At 37.4% G+C, this 22,765-nt stretch overlaps 1 protein-coding gene across 1 annotated transcript in view; it reads right to left on the minus strand.

Moving 5' to 3' along the window:
* LOC149923575 (uncharacterized) overlaps window positions 1-13,467 on the minus strand; it is a 135,042-nt gene extending 121,575 nt beyond the window's left edge. Inside the window, exon 1 of the mRNA XM_090161256.1 lies at window positions 12,785-13,467. Within this exon, the coding sequence (XP_090017382.1) occupies window positions 12,785-12,833 (49 nt within the window). The 5' untranslated portion in view covers window positions 12,834-13,467. The remainder of the gene's footprint in view (window positions 1-12,784) is intronic.
* Between the last annotated feature and the right edge of the window lie 9,298 nt (window positions 13,468-22,765).

Genomic DNA, 22,765 nt, shown 5'->3' on the forward strand with positions numbered 1-22,765 from the left:
TTAGAGACCACTTAAGATCACTTCGGGTCAAATCGCTCCCTATAACTGTTGCCCATTTCATTATCGTTTAGGACAACTTCCGATTAAACCACTAGCCATATCAGGATCGCAAAGGATTAATTTGATCAAACTGTAGCCCATTTGAATAACGTTTAGGATAAAAGAAAAACTTTAACGCAATTTAACGTATATAAACTAAATAAAAAGCAACCCTCCTAAAAACAACGGCTAGAGAGGAGGTTGGGAAAAACAAGCGGCTTACCACTTCCTATTTTTATCGGAGTTGCCTCCCCTTGATCCTCGAGACAGAAAATTCATCCCCGGGGTCTCCCAAAAAATCCGGCCAAGTCACGTTTCATCATTCATTAATTTTCTAGCTGGCCAGATCTAGCGCGCGGTGTCAATCCAAATCACTTCACACCCGCGGACTTCCGGTACGGTAAAAGAACTACTCGTTATGGCGAAACAACTCGGAAAGGAATATTCCAGCGGAGGCAGGAAAAAACTTTTAACGCGAGTAATTTATTGAAGCAATTACCTCGAGCAGTCTGTGACGACTTCTTAAATTAAAACACAGTTGCGCCTCAGGCCGGGAGCGAATGAAGAAAAAGAATTATTGGGAGGAAAAAGAGATCTTTTTCTCCGAGTATACAACCATTATTCAAGCCTCAAAGGAGGAAACAACGGCTACGCTGTATTAAAACTTTCTTAGCCAGAAACGGGAAGAAATGGAGTGGAGAAGGAGCCGTGACTTTCATTATAATAAGATCGCTTCATCTATTAAGAAGAACATTTCTTTTGCGGGGGGGCGAGGCTTGAAGGAAATTAAAAATCTACCAAATAATTTACGAAAAAAATACCCTTCATTATAATTAATTGCGTGTTTTTTGTCGGTCAGTGTAAAGGTATTTTTTTTTAAACTTAAAAGGAACTAACGTGTGAAATATAAGGTTCGTTTTTACACACAATCCTAGGGGATTGGTGTGTATTAGTTTCACCATAAGTCTACAATATTGTTCCATAAGTTTGTCACTTTGCGGAATATTTTACTGAGAGGTAGTAACGGAGTGACGTCATCACCAGAATAAAATCGCCCCCTATCGAGGCGCTGTCAAAGGCTACTTGTGACGCGTTAGCGAGCGGACGCAAAACTGCGACGAAGCCCGTAATGCAGTCTGTCTTGTGATAGCTCTTACGCACTAAAGATTTATATACCCCCGTACCGTAAAACTTTTGCATGTGAAGAATAGGAAGTGTCAAACTTTCGTAACAATATTATACACTTATAGTTTCACGTACTGTGTCTGCCACCGCCCGGGTTGTCTCTTGGAACTTTAGAGGTACAAAAACCCATGATACGCCAATCAATTGGAAATATTATGCCCACGCCGGCAACGTTAATATTTGTGAGATCGGGGCCCCGGAAGTGGGAGATTTGCCATTTTAGTGCTTTTTCTGATTTTCGCCTTAAAATCTACATACTTTTTTTAAATTAAGAGCGACTTGATTGAATAATTTATTTTTAGTTAGTACTGATCATTTCTGAACTACGTTTTCGGTTGCATTCAAAAATTTTAATTTTAAGTGAGATTTCTGGCCCCACAAGCCACAACCCGTGAAAGCACTATTGTGATATTTGAATTTCGTGCCAATTAATACAGGCGCCGTTTAACTCGTTCGCGTTTCGCTACCTTAATTCCAAAACCCGGTAACTCGAAAAATTCGGGTTGTCTAAAAATTAATTGAATTTAACGTGTTTCAAATCCTGGACACTCGAAAAATTATTTTCAATACAATTCCACTTGGGTTTATTAAGTTAATGCAAAGAATATAAAGCCCCAGGAATGGAAGGATTGATATTATTGACCGCGTGTTTTGGTTGCCCTAGAAACTTCCGGCAAAGCATTCAGAGTAACCGGAAACGGTTAACGCAACCCGGTCTCTCTTTAAAAACGAGAGGCGCAAAAGTTCCACTAGACGGAGCTACACCTTCCATTCCTGGGGCTTTATATTCTTTGGTTAATGTACACTATGATTGTAAAATTGGTTAAAATTTAAAATTGATTAATACATCGGGGGATTGTGTGTACTGAAATGTCCGTGACATCTTGTTCTTTTCGTTCAATGAAAGGTTTTTGCGAACCTTATATTTTATTATTTTAATAATTCAATTCTGATTTTCGTTCCTTTGATATTTATCCGATATATATATTATTCAATTTACTTTATTTAAATAAATCTGAACATTAAAATATAATTTTTTAAAAGCCAAAAAAGACGGTCGCTGAAACAATATTGATATTTTGAATTCATAAAGAGTAATTAATTAAGTCGTTTATTAAATTCTAGAATTAAAATAACTTTGAAATTCGAGATTATAAAAAGGAGGCAGACAATTTTCGCTAAAGCGAATTCAGGATTCATAAATAGTTAAATTTATTTTAAAACCAACTCGAAACTAGAGCCTAGCGCCGCCGATATTTTCTCTGACGCCAAACCGCCGCCGCCGAGTCATTTACTTTTCGGCACACCGCCGCCGCCGATAAAATTTTTTCCCGCCGCCGAAATATTTTGAGTTTTCCTACGTAACTTTACTTTTTTTTTTCAAAAACATTTTTGAATTTGTTTTAAAGGGGGGATACATTGTTTTCCCCTTCACGCCACCGCCGCCGAAAAAAATCAACGCCACCGGTGATTTTTGAAAAAATGGCGAGCCCGCCGCCGTCGGGTGATTTTCGTCAAACGCCGCCGCCGACAGAAATTAAATCGACGCAACTATACAAACTTCAAAACAGCTCCTTAAAACACGTAAGTAAGGCTTCGGAAATATTTCAGTAAGACTCTAACGAGAAATTCGTAATATATCTGGAGAATAAGTCAGTTCAATTCGCGTGTAAGAAGTTAAATAATAAAACAAAGAGTTAATACCCAATGGTCCGCGAGTTATAACACGGCGAAACGGAAGCCCATAATGAAACAAACACTCTCACGATCCGTCTTGGAAGACTATGCAAAATTAATGATATTTCCGCTTCCCACCCTTTGAAAGCGTGGCCTCTCGCGACTCGATACGCTCACAAACCCCGCGTCAACCAAGCTTAAGATAGAGTGGGCAATCTTACAATACAGGGTGTAATGAGTAACATTAATCCCCCAATTAAGAGCTATAAGTTATAAGTACGTCTCATGATTGATAAACACGACGGCGCGTAAAGGGGCAAAAACTTTACCGAAAATTACGTTTGCCTAGATGGCTAAATAATTGTTATAATTATTTGAAAGCGAAAGGGGGTGGATATGATCCAGGCGCAAAGGCGGTAAAAGGGAACACCGCGCCTCGAGGGGCTCGTTTAGGGTCGAGGGGGGATAGAAGTAATTTCAATTATTTCGTCTCATTTATCAAGAATGATTGTCACCGTATATATATGGCAACAGTCGTAATAGGCACGGTGACAAGAATAGACAATGTACGGCTTCTCTAATACACGAACACCTCCGTTACGACTCTAGCAGCTTTTACCACCCTTCCCCGCCTTTCTCCCAATGCCCACTTATCCGCGGAGAATAATATCTACGATGTAGTATATATATATATACATTGCTTGATTGTTTAAACGTTTTACTGCTAATGAAAAATAGCAGTGGGTAGAGTACATTTTATATAGTTGCGATGGTCGGATGGGGGAGGTAAGCACCCAAAGAGGGAGACGGGGCTAAAATGAGAGGATAATAGCCCGGGGGAGAGTTGATGATCGGTGGTTACCCCGGCTATTAATAATTGATACGTCGCTGGTTATATTAACGCGCCCTGGTGGACAAACGAGAAGGAAAAGTCAAAATTTTAAACATGTTAATATTTAATTTCACACCGTGACAGAATCGTTTGAAATGCCCTACGGTGAGCACCCGACGGATTATGTCCGAATTTGAAACGAGCCATTTTAAACAGGTCATTGCAACGTTATGTGTCCCATACTGCCAAATAATATCGAGTGTATTCCAATGTTTAATAATAGTTGAAATTTTTGACATTACAATTAATTTCAAATTTGCCTATTGTATTGTTATTGTAATTTTGGTGGCTTCAGTATAATCAGAAGTTCATAAAATATATCTAATGAGAGAAGTGGGGGTCAGCTATGTCATAAGGCAATAAAAGTCGCTATTATTATTATGTTCAAATTACATTGCTTAGGAATACGTAGTTAAAATGTTTTTGTTTCCCAAAAAGTATATGAATACTTGGATAGAGAATTTGGCTGCGCAACATCCAGGTTTGGTCCTGTCGACTTGAGAACGTGATATAGCCTCGTAGACCAGTCGAAGGCAATAAAATCTCGAGAAAGAAGACTCAGAGATATGCATAATTATCAAAGCCTTAGCACTTATTGTAATAAAGAGCACATCGACGAAGCTCTTCTATCGAAACTCTGCCTCAAGTCGACTCCTGTTCCTAGCTACATCAGGTGCTTTACCAACTGCATCGCGATTGACAGCAATTTTTGGTGATGATCCAGGTTTCTGTCCCATGTGCGGGGTTTATGTGAAGACATAAACCATATAATTATGGACGGACTGAATATCGCGAAAAACGTGAACTGTACGATTCGTCAGGTAGTAATGGCCTTAGCCTTGAAGCGAGTCTCGGTTTTATCCTAAGAATTATATGTGACTAACTCATTATAAAAAACATTAATCAGCTAAGCGACTTTTAATGCCATTAATTCAGGTGGCCGGGTTACAATACGTAGGAGGGTGGTGGCAAGCCCTTCATGCCACGCTCCCTAATACACTAACTATTACCGTTAACCTCAACAAGTTTTACTGTTTGCCCTCTTTGGAAAGTGGAGATTGCTTTTGTATATATGTAGTTAATTGTAAATGAAATTTATAACTCGTGAACTTTTAAAAAAGAAATGTTCCTCCCTAATTTAAAAGGGATTATCGTAAAAGTTAAACTTCTTTAGTAAAATATTTGTTATAAACTTTTGGTATACGATATATATACAACTAATCGGCTTACTTCCCAAAATGCCCATTTCGATTATAAATGTATATACATAAACTCCTGTAGGTTGGTGAAATACCCGTAACACAATCCTCTCAGTCAAACTGGGTTAGGTTTAGAACGTCAAGGACCCATTCAAAATCTAGTACAGGCATACTCCCATCCTTATCCAGTATATAAATCTCCAAAAATATATTTCAATTTATCCTAAGGGGTACTCTCTCAATATTCGGGTATCGGAGCTGTTGCATTTCGGAGTCTTAATATTTAATTACGGATTTTAAGGTTTCAACGGCAGCGCCTTTGCGGAATATACGATAACAATCCCGGCTTAAAAGTCTTAGCCTAGGATCAGCGGAGCCCGCGCGCGAACCAGATAAACGTATATAGTTTTGCTATAGATAACGCGACGTTGAAACTAGGAGCGGGGGTTGGTGCTATCGGGGAACCTTACCGTCCGAAGGAGGCATCTCCCGAGATTACCCATACGGAGAATTGACAAATTTAAAGAGCTTTTCGCTGTATGTTTCTCGAGGAAAATTGGCCAAGAGCGAGAGTGAGCGCGGATGTTTGCTTTCGAGAAGGTCTTGTTTCTAAAATCTTAGTCCTTACGTTATAAATTAATGGGCCACTGATTCCAAAACATTCGAGATCAAAGCAACGTAGAGTCAACCCGTACGTAAAATAGACGCGAAAGACTTCGAGTGGGATATAGCTATGCAAATACACTTATCAACTCCCTCTTAAGACATTCCGTATAATGTAAAACGCTTACTCGTGTCCCCCTTTGAAATTTAGTCGTCCTGTCATTTACTTTCGGGATACGGCTTCGTAAAGGTTACGGAACCTGCAGAATTTTCACAGCGTAGGATCACGAACGTAAGATGTATAGTTTAATCTCTTTAAAGGGAGTCAGAGCTTATGATTCTTTGTATGGCTAAAAATTAATTACGCTACGAAAAGATTAAATACTAACGTATAAGAGATATTCAATTATCAAGCGTTAATTAAATTTAAAATTTCAAAATTTACATCCTTATTATAATAAATGCGGATAATGTTTAAGAAAAAATTGAAATTATTTAACTTATTTTAATTCTAGTTATCATTGTCGTTTAGTCGAAGACCGGCTCGTACCACCGCGCTACGCCATATCGAAAAAGTTTTCGGCTGCATTTATAGACTCTGTTTTTACACACAATCCAAGGGATTTGTGTGTATTGGCTTCGGGTACCTATAGATCCCCTGCGGATATTGCAAATTTTTTTGGCCAAGGCACCACCCTAGGCCTAAGTCATCTAGCGACTTTTATTGCCTTTAGTTCAGGTGGCCGGGTTACAATGCAGGAGGGTGGTGGCAAGCCCTTCATGCCACGCGAGCCAACAGCTCGCTACACTCACTATTACTTTTTTTATTAAAAGGGGCAACCGAAGAACTCGGGGAAAACAGTGAGGAGATAACTTGTAAACTCAACGCGGAAGGAGTTGTTGCAAGTTTTCACCCAGTGCAACAAGTTGGGATCGAACCCGGCTCCTCTTTCTGCGAGGTGAAAGTGCTAACCACTCCGCTACCCCAAGTAAATGGTAGCTAAAACCTTTCAATGGGAAAGTTGCCAAAGTAAATGATAAAAAAAAATTTCAATGAGAAAGTTGCCAAAGTATATGGTAGAAAAAACGTTTCACTGAGAAAGTTGCCAAAGAAAATGATAAACAAAACCTTTCAATGAGAAAGTTGTCAAGTAAATGGTAGATAAAACGTTTCACTGAGAAAGTTGCCAAAGTAAATAATAAACAAAACGTTTCAATGAGAAAGTTTCCAAAGTAAATAATAAACAAAACGTTTCAATGAGAAAGTTGCCAAATTAAATGGTAGACAAAACGTTTAAATGAGAATGTTGCCAAGAAAATGGTAGATCAAATGTTTCACTGAGAAAGTTTCCAAAGTAAATGGTAGACAAAACGTTTCAATGAGAAAGTTGCTAAATTAATTAGTAGACAAAATGTTCCAATGAGAAGGTTACTAAGTAAATGGTAGATAAATTGTTTCAATGAGAAAGCTGCCAGCTAAATGGTAGATCAAACTTTTCAATGAGAAAATTGCCAAAGTAAATGATAAACAAAACGTTTCAACGAGAAAGTTTCAAGTGACTTTAAGGCGATTTGAAACGCTCTGCATAGTTCCACAAAGAAGAAATGAAAAGTTGAAAAACAAAACGATTAGTCACGTAACTTCAGTGCAAGCCGAGGTCCGATAACAAAGCCGATCACCACCTAACTAAAAATATACCACTCCACGTACGAAAGAAGAAAAAGCGATTCACGGAGTCAGACGAATCAGACTTATTATCGCAGTCAGGGTCGTATTTCTCTCTAAACCGGTAATAGGCTTTACGAAAAATATTATCAATTTGCAACAGTCGTCAAAAGTCCCCCCCCCCCCTCTTATCAAATTCGCGACCATTCTAATAGAAGTAAATCTCCCGAAATGTAAGTGAAAAGCGCGAAGTTTAGAGCAGTAACGGTGTTTTCCATTTCCGCTATGACGCCGGCCGCTGGCCCATTTCATAATAGGTAGTTCTCTCGCTCAAAATAATCCCGTAAAACCGAAAAATTCGGAAATAAACTTTATTCGATGCACTCGCTAAGCCTTGGCGCTGAAAAGCCCCGGGAGAGCCTCGCGGCTACTCTCGGTTGAATCCGTCTCATATTTTATTGATACGTTCAACTGGATAAATATTTCTTTAGAAATAAAACCGATTTGGATACCGCAGCCTACACCCGATCGCTAGCACAATATCTTACCAGCGAAGGGGCGGTGGGGAGCGAGAAACTCCATTTCTAAATACGCTCTCAGATTGATTAAAGAAAGCTACTTTCGCTGGAAATGGCGGAAAATGCAAATAATTTCCTAGTTCGGGACTGTAACGAATTCGGAATTCGAGGTTTCCCGCGAAAGCAAATTGTCTCGATTTCTAAAGCCGGTCGACGCTTACGATTTTCGTCTCGAATTATTAGTTTACTATTCAAAGAGCAGTGGAGCGTAAAGTTTAAACAAGGCAATGAGCGGATGTGAAAACGGTAAAGTAATTGATAATGGCGCGCTCTCTTGTTTAATTATTATTTTATTATTATTATTATCGAGAGCATATGGCTCGTTGCAGTTGATTAAATATTTGCGGATACTACAAAGTCTCGCGAGAGGTTAAAATGCTTTTCCCATTTAGCTTTCCATAATTAATCAACTTACTGGTTAACTAAGTCTCGTTGTTATTGTTTGAAGGAAGCTGCGATGCCGCTTTGATCTCACCATTCTCAACGCCACCGGCTGAACTAATACAGAGTTCATTAAAAAGGTTTCGTGCTCTTAAAATATGCTCTTAAGACGAAATAATCTCATTTTAAGCAACATTTCTGTAAATAGGGTAACCAGAATCGGTTTTGCTCGTTTTGTACTAAAAACTCTTTTGTACGTTTCGCTCATTTTGTACTAAAACTCTTTTGTACGATTTGCTCATTTTGTACTAAAAACTCTTTTGTACGATTTGCTCATTTTCTACTAAAAACTCTTTTGTACGTTTGGCTCGTTTTGTACTTAAATCTCTTTGGTGCGTTTTGCTTAGTGTGTAGTAAAACCCCTTTTGTACGATTTGCTAATTTTGTACTAAAAACTCTTTTGTACGTTTTGCTAATTTTGTACTAAAAACTCTTTTGTACGTTTTGCTCATTTTGTACTAAAAACTCTTTTGTACGTTTTGCTCATTTTGTACTAAACACTCTTTTGTACGTTTTGCTAATTTTGTACATTTTACTAATTTTGTACTTTTTACTCAATTTGTACGTTTGCTACATTTTACTAATTATCTTGGTCAATTTTCTACGTTTGCTACATTTTACTAATTATCTTTGTCAATTTTCTCCGTTTCGTAAATTTAATATTTTTGGTCCATTTTGAACGTTTGTCAATTTTATACGCTTTTCCAATTTGTTTTTTGACAATTTTGTAAATTTTATACTTTTTTTCAATTTTTCATAAGCTATTACTGAACCAAAATCAGCGTGAAAACTGATTTTTACCAACAATAATTGATGGTTGAGAAATAGAAGGAAGCTTTAGTGGTCAGCCACCAGGTGGCATTTTGGCGCGTTGAAGAATGCTATTCCATCCCCTCTCCTCTCCCCCACCAACCTATCAAATTTGCCACCTCTTTTAAAATCGCCAATAAATAGGCCTAATTTCGAAGTTACAAATCGATTTTAATTTGGAAAGTTTAAAACTGTTTCGTCTGAAGAGCGCTGAAACAGAATTGCGTCGAATTTCGGCTCGAATCGGCAAAGCGAACGAGAAACGGAAAAGAACGAAAAATTAAATTAGATTCCGAGCATCTAATTCTCGAGTTGCCAAAGACTGGAGACACGAAAAGCTTTTAACAAATAAACGTCCTTTAAAGCCGCGACCCTGCTCCTATTCATCGGGCAAATCCTTAAAACACGGCAGGCGCACTATGGCCCATAGAATGCCCATAGCTATAAAATGGCCAGGGCGCTTTCCGTCGAAATAACAAGGACTTTCGAGAACTCATTCAATTTGCAAGTTTTGAAGCCGCTTCTTTCGCGTCTAGTTAAATATATTTGTCCTCCTACCTTCGCTCGCTGAACCTTTAATAATCAACAAAACGAAAAGATAATTTGACCTGCGGTTATTTCGTAAGAATCTTGAAGGCAGAATATACGATCAAATATTTCTCTCTCTGGGCACGTTTTTCGTTTTGAAAGAATAAGTGTTCGGGGGGTGGAAGTAAAGTCGAATATAATTACTGTAGGCTACGAGGGGGTCTTGACAAAGTGAACTAGGTTGTCTCTAACCAACCCAAGTCTCCATTACTTCCAAATAAAATCTATTTAACAAACCTACTACTATTGTAAATTAAAGTGACGTTTGAACTTTTAGGCGCGAGCCTCATAGAGACGGAGCTACTATATTTTCATACAGATTTTCCCAAACTCCCATGTTACCTTTTAAAGGTAGTGTGCACCAGGAATCCATACCTCTAGTCGGAATGCTTATCCTGGCGTATCGCGTATGGTAAGATCACTCTGACGGATTTGGCCCCGCCTACGAGATAAAAAATCGCCTCTGCGCGCGCTCCCCTTTCACGTTGTTGTTTGTTAAGTTAACATAGTGACCGGGGCGTAGGAACGTTCTAGAAGTGGGAAGGGGCAAAGAGAAACCAAAAGGGGTCTGGAGAATGGTTTTGAATTTTTAATCGAGTGTAGCTTCTCCGAATGCATGTGTACTTTTTACTACTATGTAAATTGGTGGGAAAAGACTGAAATTTAAACACAGTTGATGTTCCATAAGCTCTATATGCTTTTAAAATGATAATTTGAGAATTGTGAAGATTTCAACTGACCAAAAAGTTGGAGGGGGCAATAACATTAGTTGCCCCTCCCAACCAATTTCTAGGGAGGGGCATTGCCCCCCTTGCCCCCCTTGCCCCCCCCCCCCCTGGTTCCTACGCCCCTGCATAGTGACGTCAAAAAAAACCGTCAGCCACATCGAGACGAAAATCTGCCGCGATAAGCATTCCAAGTAGAGGTATGGATTCCTGTATGAACTAAAAAAAAACAATCGACTGCTTCTGTTAAACCTTCTCGAATATTTACGTACAATTTCCCGTTATTTATGTATATATTATAATCGTACTGGTTTACGTATTTCATCATTCGAGGATTAAATAATAAGTTAGTGTAGGGAGCTGTTGGCTCGCGTGGCATGAAGGGCTTGCCACCACCCTCCTACGCATTATAACCCGGTCACCTGAACTTGTGGCAATAAAAGTGGCTAGATTTATTTAAAATATATCTAGTTTCATTCAAAATTACATTCAAATCGGTGAAGTTTTATGCCTTCGACGACTATGAACATTTCACCATTGGATAACTTACAAGAAGCGTACCCGAGGTGTTTATTGCCGATTTTATTCGAAGTCGGGCGTAATATGAGATATCAAATTTCCCAAAAGGACTCAACCGAAAATGTTTTTGTTCACTTAAAACAAACAAATATCCATTTAAAAAAGCATGGGATTTTCTCGGTTTTACAGGGTCCTAGCTAAGATTTTTTTTTAAATTTGAAATCACGAAATGGGTAATTTGGACCACATTTATAGGTAAATTTCATCAAGTTTGGGTAAATTGGAAGATTTTTCCGGTAAAATAAGGAAAAATCTTAATTTTGTTTTAAGTGGTCAAAAACATTTTCGGCTGCCATGGCAAATCGAATGGGTAGTGCAACGTCTCCTTTTGGGAAATTTCATATCTCATATAGGTCTACATTACGCCCGACTTTGAACAAAATCGGAAATAAACACCTCGGGTACTCTCCTTGTTAGTAAACGTACAAAAGTGAAATATTTCCGTTACCGTGTCAGTTGACACTATTATTTAAGTCTACAGCTCTCCTTACAGTTATTCTGTTACGCGTAGCCAAGCTTGAACTGTATCCGTTCGAGCTTTCAACTCGATCCGATGAGTCAGTGTTTGCTTAGCCGATTCACTAGCCCTCTCTGGGACCTCGCGTAATTGGTTACGGTCAAAGTCAGGGCGTTTTCATGCCACGAGTCTACTGGGAATTATAAAAGTCTTTAGTTTAAAATGTACTTAAGTATTAATAATAATAATAATAATAATAATAATAATAATAATAATAATAATAATAATAATAATAATAATAATAATCAGCTAAGCTAGGCCCAAGTCATCTAGCGGCTTTTAATACCTTTAATTCAGGTGGCCGGGTTAGATTGCGTAGGAGGGTGGTGGAAAGCCCTTCATGCCACGCGAGCCAACAGACCTCTACACTTACTATTACCAGTAACCTCTACAAATTCGGATTTATTGTGGACTCCACCATATTGATTTCAGCTTTATCAAGGCTAACTTAAAATTATTACAGTAGCTTGTTAATATTAATCTGTTAAAATTTCATCTACTAAAAATTGATATTATTTTGCTCCATTAATAGGCAAAACTAACAGAAATAAACAAATCATCTAGACACAAGTGTAATTTTTACAGTTGCTAGTATACATTTGCAGTTTCCCTATAGTAACATTTCTCTAAAATTATCAAAATCATATTTTTCAGATTACACACGTAGTTTTGTTATTTCTGCAGTAGCAATTTCAGTGCACATAGTAAAATATAACTATTTTTAAGACTTTGTAGTAAATACAATTTAACTATTTTTCCTGTACATTTCAATACTGTAAAATATTTATGGGAAAATTGTAGTAATTTCAATACACATAGTGAAATATAAGTATTTTTAAGACTTTGTAGTAAATACTATTTAACTATTTTTCCTGTACATTTCAATACTGTAAAATACTTATATGAAAAGTTCAGTAATTTCAGTGCACATAGTAAAATATAAGTATTTGTAAGTCTTTATTTAGTAAACAATATTTAGATCTCTGTTTTGCCTGAAATATTTTCGTACATTTCAATACGGTAAAATTTTTCTTTGAAATGTACCGAAGTCTCAGTGATTACGTATGTAAATCGAAATAAGTTATATCTAAGAAAAGAATTTCCGCCAACCCCAAAACCCCAAACCAGGTAACTTTCAATAAAAACAAACATAAAAAGTTCAAAAACACGAGGCAACCGAAGTAATCCACTTACAAGCCCCAAAACTCTCTTAAACGATTATCGGTGAAACCCCACCGGTACACTACGGGAAACCACCCAAACGAAAGGGAAGAATCAAACTTACGAGCGATGAAGGTCGCCACCGCCAACCAGAGCCACCAGAACCACCACATGATGACTGTCGCGGAGACGAGAAGCGATTCAGTTGCCGATCAAACGGAGATAAAACGAACGGATAAATAATTCTTTCATCGATTTAAAATCCACAAGAGACATTCGAAGAGAAAAACGACTATATTAAAATCCCGCGCGTGACGAACTTTGTCAAGAGGAAAAAACCTAATTCACTCGGTTTAAAAAGATGTCAAGAAAATTAAACCATTTTTCTCTTTTCGGTAACACAATCCTGAGCCGTTTCATTAAGTTCGAAAACCGCCTAATCACGTTCTTGAAGAAAGAAAATTCTCAAAGATCCCGATTAACGTTACGAAAGAAATTTACTTTTTACCTTTTTATATTTCTGAACCGCGTGTTTTTGGAAAGTCAACTCATTTCGAGTCCGTACGGGTCAAAGAGTTCACAAACGTTAGTAGCGAAAGTATTGGTCAAGCGGCTGGCCACGCTAACCGGCGTCCGAGCGGAAGTGGACAGACCGGACGAGAGGAAGTTCTCGGAACTTCCTGTCCGAAGACGTCGAATTGAAAGAAAGCTCTGTTCTGTTTCTCGCGGAAATTGTCGTCGGCGCGGGGTGGGGGGCAGGGAAAGAGGGGGCGGAAGAACGAGTCTTAACTGTCCGTCGGTCTCGTTGGATGCCGGCTGACCCGAACCAGTGCGCGTTCGCCGACGTAGTGCGAGTCTCGTCCGAGACAGAGCTGGCTTTATATACCCAGAATTCCTACTACAGTTGGGGGTTTATCAGAGAAAGAGAGTGGGGAGAAATAGAGGGGCTAGTAGAGGTAAAACATTGTGACGTCAGGCCGGGTCGATACCGTTTTGGCTGCCCCCCCCCCCCCCATTTATATCGGGGATTGTTACCCTCCCCCGTAGCTTCATCTCGAGACTGGCTGCAGCCGAGACACGCTTCTCTTTGGTCGTTCGTGGTCTCGCATCTTGATCCTCTCTCTCTCTCTCTCTCTCTCTGCCACCTGCACTACACTACATTACACTACACTACGGCTCGGTACAGTTGCGCTGTCGCCAGTGCAGCGAACTCGGATCAATGGCTTCTATCATTGTTGCACGATCACTGATTATTCAAATCGAGAATGTATTCGGGTTAACAGAGGATATGAAGCCCCGCCAATGTTGCTTCTGTTTTCATGATCACCGGATGATAGTCTCCGCCTACAAGGATAGAGAAAGGCGGGAATGTTACACGAGGGAAGGCTGAGAGGCGTGGTTTTTCACGACGGAAAGGCTGTGAGGCGTTGTTTTTCACGACGGAAAGGCTGTGAGGCGTGGTTTTTCACGACGGAAAGGCTGAGAGGCGTTGTTTTTAACGACGGAAAGGCTGAGAGGCGTGGTTTTTAACGACAGAAGGGCTGAGAGGCGTGATTTTTCACGACGGAAAGGCTGTGAGGCGTGGTTTTTCACGACGGAAAGGCTGAGAGGCGTTGTTTTTCACGACGGAAAAGCTGAGAGGCGTGGTTTTTCACGACGGAAAGGCTGAGAGGCGTTGTTTTTCACGACGGAAAGGCTGTGAGGCGTGGTTTTTCACGACGGAAAGGCTGAGAGGCGTTGTTTTTAACGACGGAAAGGCTGAGAGGCGTGGTTTTTCACGACGGAAAGGCTGAGAGGCGTTGTTTTTAACGACGGAAAGGCTGAGAGGCGTGGTTTTTCACGACGGAAAGGCTGAGAGGCGTGATTTTTCAAGAGTAAAGGCTGAGAGGCGTTGTTTTTTACGAGGGAAGGCTGAGAGGCGTGGTTTTTAACGACGGAAAGGCTGAGAGGCGTGGTTTTTCACGACGGAAAGGCTGAGAGGCATGGTTTTTAACGACGGAAAGGCTGAGAGGCGTGATTTTTCACGAGGAAAAGCTGCGAGGCTTGGTTTTCACGAGGGAATCACGAGCCAGCATATTCTCCGTTCTTCTTGACATACACTGTATATAAAATTAATCCTAAATGTAAATTTTAAACAAAGCCTATTTAATTGTTTAAAATAGTGTCTGATTAAATTACCCAGTTGTGTTATACGAACTTAATTCGATTTAATCCGGATACGTGTCCTCCTAAATTTTAGATATTTCAATTGTAGTGTATAAGAAAACTTATAGCCATTTAAAACGAGGCCTTTAAACCAGTAGACTCCGTTAAGGAGTTACAAGTTTAATACCAAAATAGACCAAAAACAAGCCACGCCTGTAAAGGGTGTTACGTTACTTCAAATATATATTGATTTTAAGACTAAGCATTTGTTTGAGAAGAATCAACCAGCGAACATTAAGAAAAACATACAAAGATAATCTTACGCCACGGCCCTAAAACAAATCTTTACAAAATGTTCTGCGTAAGTCAATTAAAAGTTAAAGAAATAGTCCTGCAATTTAAAAACTACATTTATTAGATCTTGTAATTTTTATACTTTTGATAAGATCGTAAGCAATTGTTGAATAAACAGGGATTCTTAAAGTAAAGCTGTTATCTTTGGTTATTATGACAACTGATCATTAAGACAACTGATCATTAAAACAACTGATCATTAAGACAACTGGTAATTAAGAACACTTGTAATTCAGATTACTGGTCGTTATGACAACTGGTAATTATGACAATTGGTTATTATGGTAATTATGATAAATGGTTATTATGACAACTGGTCACTGTAAAATCTGGTTATTATGACAACTGGTCATTGTAAAAGCTGGTTATTATAAAAATTGGTCATTGTGAAATTGTCATTAAGACAACTGGTCATTACGACAACTATAAAGCTGGTTATTATAAAAATTGGTCATTGTGAAATTGTCATTAAGACAACTGATCATTAAGACAACTGGTCATTACGACAACTATAAAGCTGGTTATTATAAAAATTTGTCATTGTGAAATTGTCATTAAGACAACTGATCATTAAGACAACTGGTCATTACGACAACTATAAAGCTGGTTATTATAATAATTGGTCATTGTGAAATTGTCATTAAGACAACTGGTCATTACGACAACTATAAAACTGGATTTATATTTAGTGTTCAGCCGCAGTTACCGAATTCTCGAAGCATTTGAGTCATGCCAAGAGTAACTTTAGTATTTAAAGTGTAAAAATGTCAATATTTTGGGGGCGTGACAAAGAGCAAATCAGTCGGCGTTTCAAAACACGATGCTTCTGAAGTAGCCGACGTGTTTCTTTCTCCGGATATTTTCAGTTTCAGCCTGTCGATATAGGGACACAATGAAGCGTAGCAGCGAGAATAAGTATATATCCGAAGGAAGAGGAAAGAAAGAGCTTTTTTCTCTCTCCCGAAGCGTTCGCTTCACCGCGCCACTCTCAACGTTTGCGGGAGAGTGTTTTATACGTATAAAGGGGGACTATTGCACGCTCGCGATTTTTCTAGTGAGCTTTTTTCCCCGAGTTTTTTTTTAGTTTTTAGTCGGCTGGCGTACCGTCGGTGATGGAGAGCGCGCGCGCAGGCTGACAGAGAGAATCGGAGGAAAATTCCCGACTATAAAAACCCGAACGTTTCCAGTCTTCGATTTTTTTTCACGACCAATAGATTATTATTTTTAAATGTGAAAATGTTGTTGAAGGAAAACTTTGGGTCGTGGCTTTCAAACATCATTTTTCTCCCGCTCGAAGGCTGGCTTCGGGGGCTTTACGCTGAGTTGCGGCTATACGATTTGATTGTATCTCAAAAATGGATTGTACGTAAGGCTTGCTTGTATCGACTTTAATCTCTTTAGATTGATAACCAGCGTCTGCCAAGTTATTCGCCGGAAAGGTGGCTAAGCCTATTCTCTATTTACGTTATACTATAAGTAACTTAACTCGCGTAAGTATAATTGTAATCAGCTATAGTCTATTACCCAAGGCACCACCTTGCACTCTTAGAAAAAGGTTTCTTAATGGGTTTCTTTTAGTACTCCATCGTTTTTTGTGGAATTGGTACGGTTCTTGGGTGGTTTTAATGGTTCTACGTTGAACCTATGGGATAGAAAAAGAACCTAATCGTTTTCATAGAACCTTTGTATATTACACAGAACTTGTAGGTTTTTATTAGAACATTGGGGTTTTTTATAGAATAGTTGGGTTTTTGATAGAGTAGTTGGGTTGTTTATAGAATAGTTGGGATTATTATATAACAGTTGGGTTTTTTTATAGAATAGTTGGGTTTTTGATAGAGTAGTTGGGTTTTTTATAGAATAGTTGGGTTTTTTATAGAATAGTTGGGGTTTTTATAGAATAGTGGATTTTTTTGTAGAATAGTGGGGTTTTTTATAGAATAGTTGGGTTTTTTATAGAATAGTTGGGTTTTTTATAGAATAGTTGGGTTTTTTATAGAATAATTGGGTTTTTTATAGAATAGTTGGGTTTTTTTTAGAATATATATCGGTTATTATTTGAATCTCCGGGTTTATCACCGAACTTTTTGCTGTTGCATAAGATCAAGGGTTTATTTCAGAACGTAAAAGGTTTATTTTTATTCGACTAATAAATGTATTAATTTCTCTTTCAGTTTACAAACATTAGCGTGGCTTTTTTAGACACACACTTTTTTAGAAAACACTGTGAACAGCCAAAGTTGTAAGTGTTGTTTGATTGCCTTATTTTATCGTCTACGGCTATCGAAATATCAAACAACCGATAGTATTGGTCAAATAAAAAATCGGGGCGGTCTGTAATGCCGACTAAAGTGATTTAAATGAAATGCTTCGACATACGGTCGATTTTGCCAATTTAAGTCTTGGGAACCAAAAATAAACAGGTATTTGTCGTCCACTTAAGCATTTAGTTTATGATTTGACTAAAATACCGGATAAAGCGTAACATACTGCCATTATTTAAAATTGAACTTACACAATCGATAGTTTGATATTTCTCCACGCGCGCATTGCCATTTTTGACGGAACTAGATTGTTTTGTAATTTTTTATTTTTACAGAATAGCCTTCCAGTCCTTAAACTAAAGTTAAAAAATTTTAGGTCTATTATCGTGTAAGTGTAAAATAAGACTTGAAAAACACTATGGACATAAGAAACTTTTTTAATAAAAAAACTATTAGTATGTAGACGTTGCTGGTCCTAGCACAAGTTCACAGGACTATCCGGTGATACCGGTACCACTTGTTGCGATTAATTCTAAAAACGGATCTAAAGAGGTTTTGAATTCACCTAAAGATTTAGAGCCAATTTAACAAATAGTATTGAAATTATATCCTAAAGCCAGTAATAATCGCGATTTGTAGGGACTACAGCGCTTTCCTAAACAGCATTTGTTTAATCAGCATTTTCCAAAACAGCGTTTTTCAAATCAGCGTTTTGTCAAAATAGCGCTTTATCATAACAGCGTTTCTTTATACAGCGTTTCCCAAAACAACAAATCGTTAGAACGGTGCTTTGTCATAGCGGAGGTTCTCAAAACCGTATTTTGTCGAAACAGCGTTTCCCAAAACGGCGCTGCTTTCTATAGCACTAATAATATAGGCCTATTGTAATACATATTTTTCTGGAATTTCGGCAAATTTCATTACCTAATGGTTTCTGCCGATAGTTAGTATTGTAAACTTACCTAACCTAACCTAACCTAACCTAACCTAACCTAACCTAACCTAACCTAACCCCTGAAGTTCATATGTATGTTATACATTTTCCATCGCCAATGCATATAAATTTTAAGAAACCGCTGTCTTGACCAAAACCGCTGTTTCAAAATCGCTAATTTGAGAAACGCTATATTCAGAAACGCTGTTTATGGAAAACGCTGTTTTGACAAACCGCTCTACTGAGAAACGCCTAACCAAAAAACGTTGACTAAACAAAACGCTCTTTCGACAAACAGCGGTATTGAGAAACGCTATTTCAACAAACGCTATTTTAACAAAGCGCCGTTGCAACAAATGTTTTTTTGAAAAACGCGCTTTTGATAACGCTATTTTATCAAATGCTATTTTAGTTAAGCGCTCTATTCCCTACATACCAATAATCGCACCTTTCGATCGGTTTGGTTTCGACAGTTGAAATGGTAACAATGTTCACAAACTAGAGATGCTACATTTTGTTACGCCACTATACTTCTCTAAGGAAACTGATTACTCACTATCTGGTTTTAGGAACTGGAAAAATGCATTGGTCGTAAATCGTGGATTTCCAAAGCATGAAAAATCCGAAAACCATATTCGATAAATGGCAATGTGGGAAGCAAAAATAGTTCGTTCAATTTATTCTACGTCTGTCTCAACTCTGGAGAATAAAAATGTATTGGAGAAGAATCGTTACTATATTTGAAATTTATACTTTAAATCATTAAGTGTTTGGCTGTAAACGAGCTTGAGTTTCGAGGCAGCTACTTGATTGACGAAGAATCTGAAACTTTTTGAATTTTCAATGAAAAAAGATAAACACTTTTAGACTGTTCGTCTCGTATTCCAAAAAATGCTACATATTTATCTCCTGAAATACAAAATGAAATAATTTATCTAATTACAGAAATTAAGTAGTACGAGAAAGTGAAGCTTTAGATATAAGATACGTAAAAGATGGCCAAGTAAGAGTGTCCTTATTGGACATTACGACGACCAAAAACTTGGACGCTAACACGTTTACAGACGCCACGTTGAAAACTCTAAATGGAAATGGAATTGATACATCTAACCTTCTTAGTCAATGTAACCTCGGAGCAACAAACACAAGGAGAACGCAGCTAGGCTTTAAACACGCTATCGCAGTGTTGTGTACAAATTTGATTGGACGAGCCTTCACGCTGAACGTTTTGCGGAAAGGGGGAAGACAATTTCCGACGGCAGCAGGCGCTAAAGCGTCTAACCAATGAAAAATGTACACAAGAAAATGAATGACTTTTGACGGGTTGCGTTCTCCTTGTGTGTGGTGCTGTGGTTGTTGCTTTTAGGTGTTACAATGTTGCCAAAAGAAACATAATTACAAAAAGTGTGTCAATCGGACCTATTTCTGAATGAATGTTGGGAGGGGAGAAGGGAAAGTATGCCTTTCGGAGGGAAGGAAGTTAAAACCAACAAATAACGCCTCGTAGTGAGGAACGGAGGAACTAAGTAGCACTGGTCAAAGTTAGTGTATTTTTTTCTTTTTCGTCGTTCTCTGGAGATGCTATCGCCATCTACCTACGATATAATACCATAGACTAAAAACAGATCCAGAAAGGCGTCCATAAATTGTCTTTTATGTGGTCGATCTCGAGTCGAGCATTCATTAAACCTTTAGCATACGAAAGTACAGGGATTGTCACACTTTTGGTAATTATGTCACTTTTGATGTTGCGAGTGTTATGAGTGGCAAAAAAGGTGGTGCACGCGCATTAGTAGATATATAATTAGGCAAAGTCGTGCCATATCAACAATATCAGAAATTGACATAGGTCATTTTTTATCAGTGTTACACGGGTTTTTTCAGCATGGAAAAATAGCAGCTTTATATGAAGGAACATCGATTGTAACCCGGCCACCTGAATTAATGACTTTAAAAGTCGCTGGATGACTTAGGCCTAAAGTGGTGCCTTGGGTATTATCCTAGCTGATTATTATTATATTGCATGCGTCTTAGAAAAACGATGGTCCATGCACTTAACATAACTCGTGTATTTTATCGAACTATTGTGAAATATTAAGAGTGCTTGACGTCATAAAATATGGAAAATTCAGCGGTGATGGCATTGCTAAAAGCATTGGAATTAAGACCGTTATGGTATCATTGGAGTTTCGTTTCGCTCTTGTTTTATGCAAGAAAATTCTAGGATTACTACAACCAGCAGATACTGTTTCCACAACGTGAGTCGTCTCTGAAGGATGCACTCGAAATAATTAGATCTCTTATTTGCCCAATTAAATCTTTGATAACCGACGAAGAATATGATTCAATATTGAATCAAGCCCAAAATATCTTACCAAAGAACCATAAGGACACTGGTTCATCCAGATTTTATTTTTACTAAGAAACTGCCGATAAGCAACAGAGTGGAAAGCTCAAATGCAATAGCTTTGAGATAAAACATTTTTTGAAACCATAGATACGGTTTTATTTAAGTTAAATCAACGATTTGGTGAAAATGAAGAGTTCTTAAGGCTGTAGTATTAGTGGTTTTAGGCAATCTAGTCGGTTATCGAGTATCAAATTTTTTTCATCAAGTATTCGAGTCGAGTAATATTAAAGTTGAGTCGAGTAATCGAGTACTTGATTAAGGGGAAACTTTCTCTTATTCGAGTCGAGTAACTAAAAAAAAAGTTTAGTAATATTTTTAACGAGTCGGGTTATCGAGTACTTGATTAGGAGCTGGTTTTATTCAAGAAATTATGAAATTAAATTTAAAAGGAGTATAAATTTATACTCCTTTTAAATTTAAAAATATTCCTTTAATTGAAATGAACCACAGTTTCCACACCTTTGTAGGTAACATTTATTTAAAAAAAAATTGGCCTTTGAAAGAAATAGCACTGTAAAAATAGATGTGGCATATTTATTAATAAAATTTAATGGCAGAAAATGTATAAGCCTTCAACTGTTTTAAAACTGCCTACATTTTTGTTTAAATTATCATCTTTTTAAATTTTATTCACGTTGAAGTGCATAAATTATTTTTAAAATAATACCTAATTTTGTTTTGCTCGTTGCCTCGTTTGTTTAATACCAACTTAGAATCTAATAAAGTTCGTCAAGTATCTTAGAAAATTTTCGAAAGACAAGTCTGAAGTTGGAGTACGTTAAACTACGCGAAGGGTGGAAATAAATTAATTCAAAATACAGAATTTTATAAGATTATAGAAATTCCGACACGTTGAATGCGCTAATAGAACGCTCCAATAACTGTCTCCACGCATGACACCGTACCCAATATATCCAACTGGTTATTGACAATATTAACCAATTATACGTTGATTACATTATAATTTGCCTTTTATTATACGGCCTAGTGTCTATAGCAGAAGGCATTTAAAAATATTTGCGATAATTTAAGCTTTATTCGTATGCATGCCTAAATAATTTAGAAACTCAGTCCTTTGGCTAAGACCAAAGTGTAGTACCTTGTATATAGCGGATATACCTAATTATTAAATAAATTTGAACAATTAAAAAAGTAGTTTTGCCTACCGTAACCGTTGAAAACCCATCAGGGTACCAAAGTTGAAAACTGTAGATTCCTATAGCGGACAAACATATATATATATACAAACAAAAACTCATCTTTATATATTAGATTTGACGCTGTCTAGTAAATGTTTTTTAATTCTTTTTAATGTAGTTTTAACCTTAGGAAATGTTATTTAATACTTTTTAAAATAGTTTAAATCTTAGGAAAATATCGATTAAGTTTTTAGCGACTTGCACAGATATACTTATTTTTAAAAAAGAAGAAACAACGAATTTTTAAGTGCACAAGATAATTTTTAACATATTTTATTTTAAAACATTATTTACCCGACTAGTTTCGGACACGTTATCGGACCGTCATCTTGTGCACTTAAAAATTCGTTGTTTCTCCTTTTTCAAAAATAAGTCTTAGGAAAATTTTTTTTAATACTTTTCAATGTAGTCTAAATCTTAGGAAAATTTTTTTAATACTTTTCAATGTAGTCTAAATCTTAGGAAAAAATTTTTAATACTTTTCAATGTAGTCTAAATCTTAGGAAAATGTTTTTTTTTGCTTAGTTTCTAGATTTATCTGTTAATCACAACTCAATTGTTCTTAAAATCGCAAATTCAAAAGCATCGGTGAGGTATTATCTAAGTCATGTTTCCAAGTCCCTATTTTCTACTTTAATTATTAATTTATCGGAAACACAATGATCGTAAAGAAATTGAAAATTAATCGTTTAAACGCGGGTTTGATCGTACGTTTTGTTATTTAAATTCTTAAAATGTACAGTTTAAAACAGCGGGGTGATTCAACTGCTTCCAAAATAATAATACAATTTTAATAATT

Source organism: Leiobunum rupestre, chromosome 10 (assembly GCF_980474605.1).
Source record: "Leiobunum rupestre chromosome 10, qqLeiRupe1.1.hap1, whole genome shotgun sequence".
NCBI classification, from domain to species: Eukaryota; Metazoa; Arthropoda; class Arachnida; order Opiliones; family Sclerosomatidae; genus Leiobunum; species Leiobunum rupestre.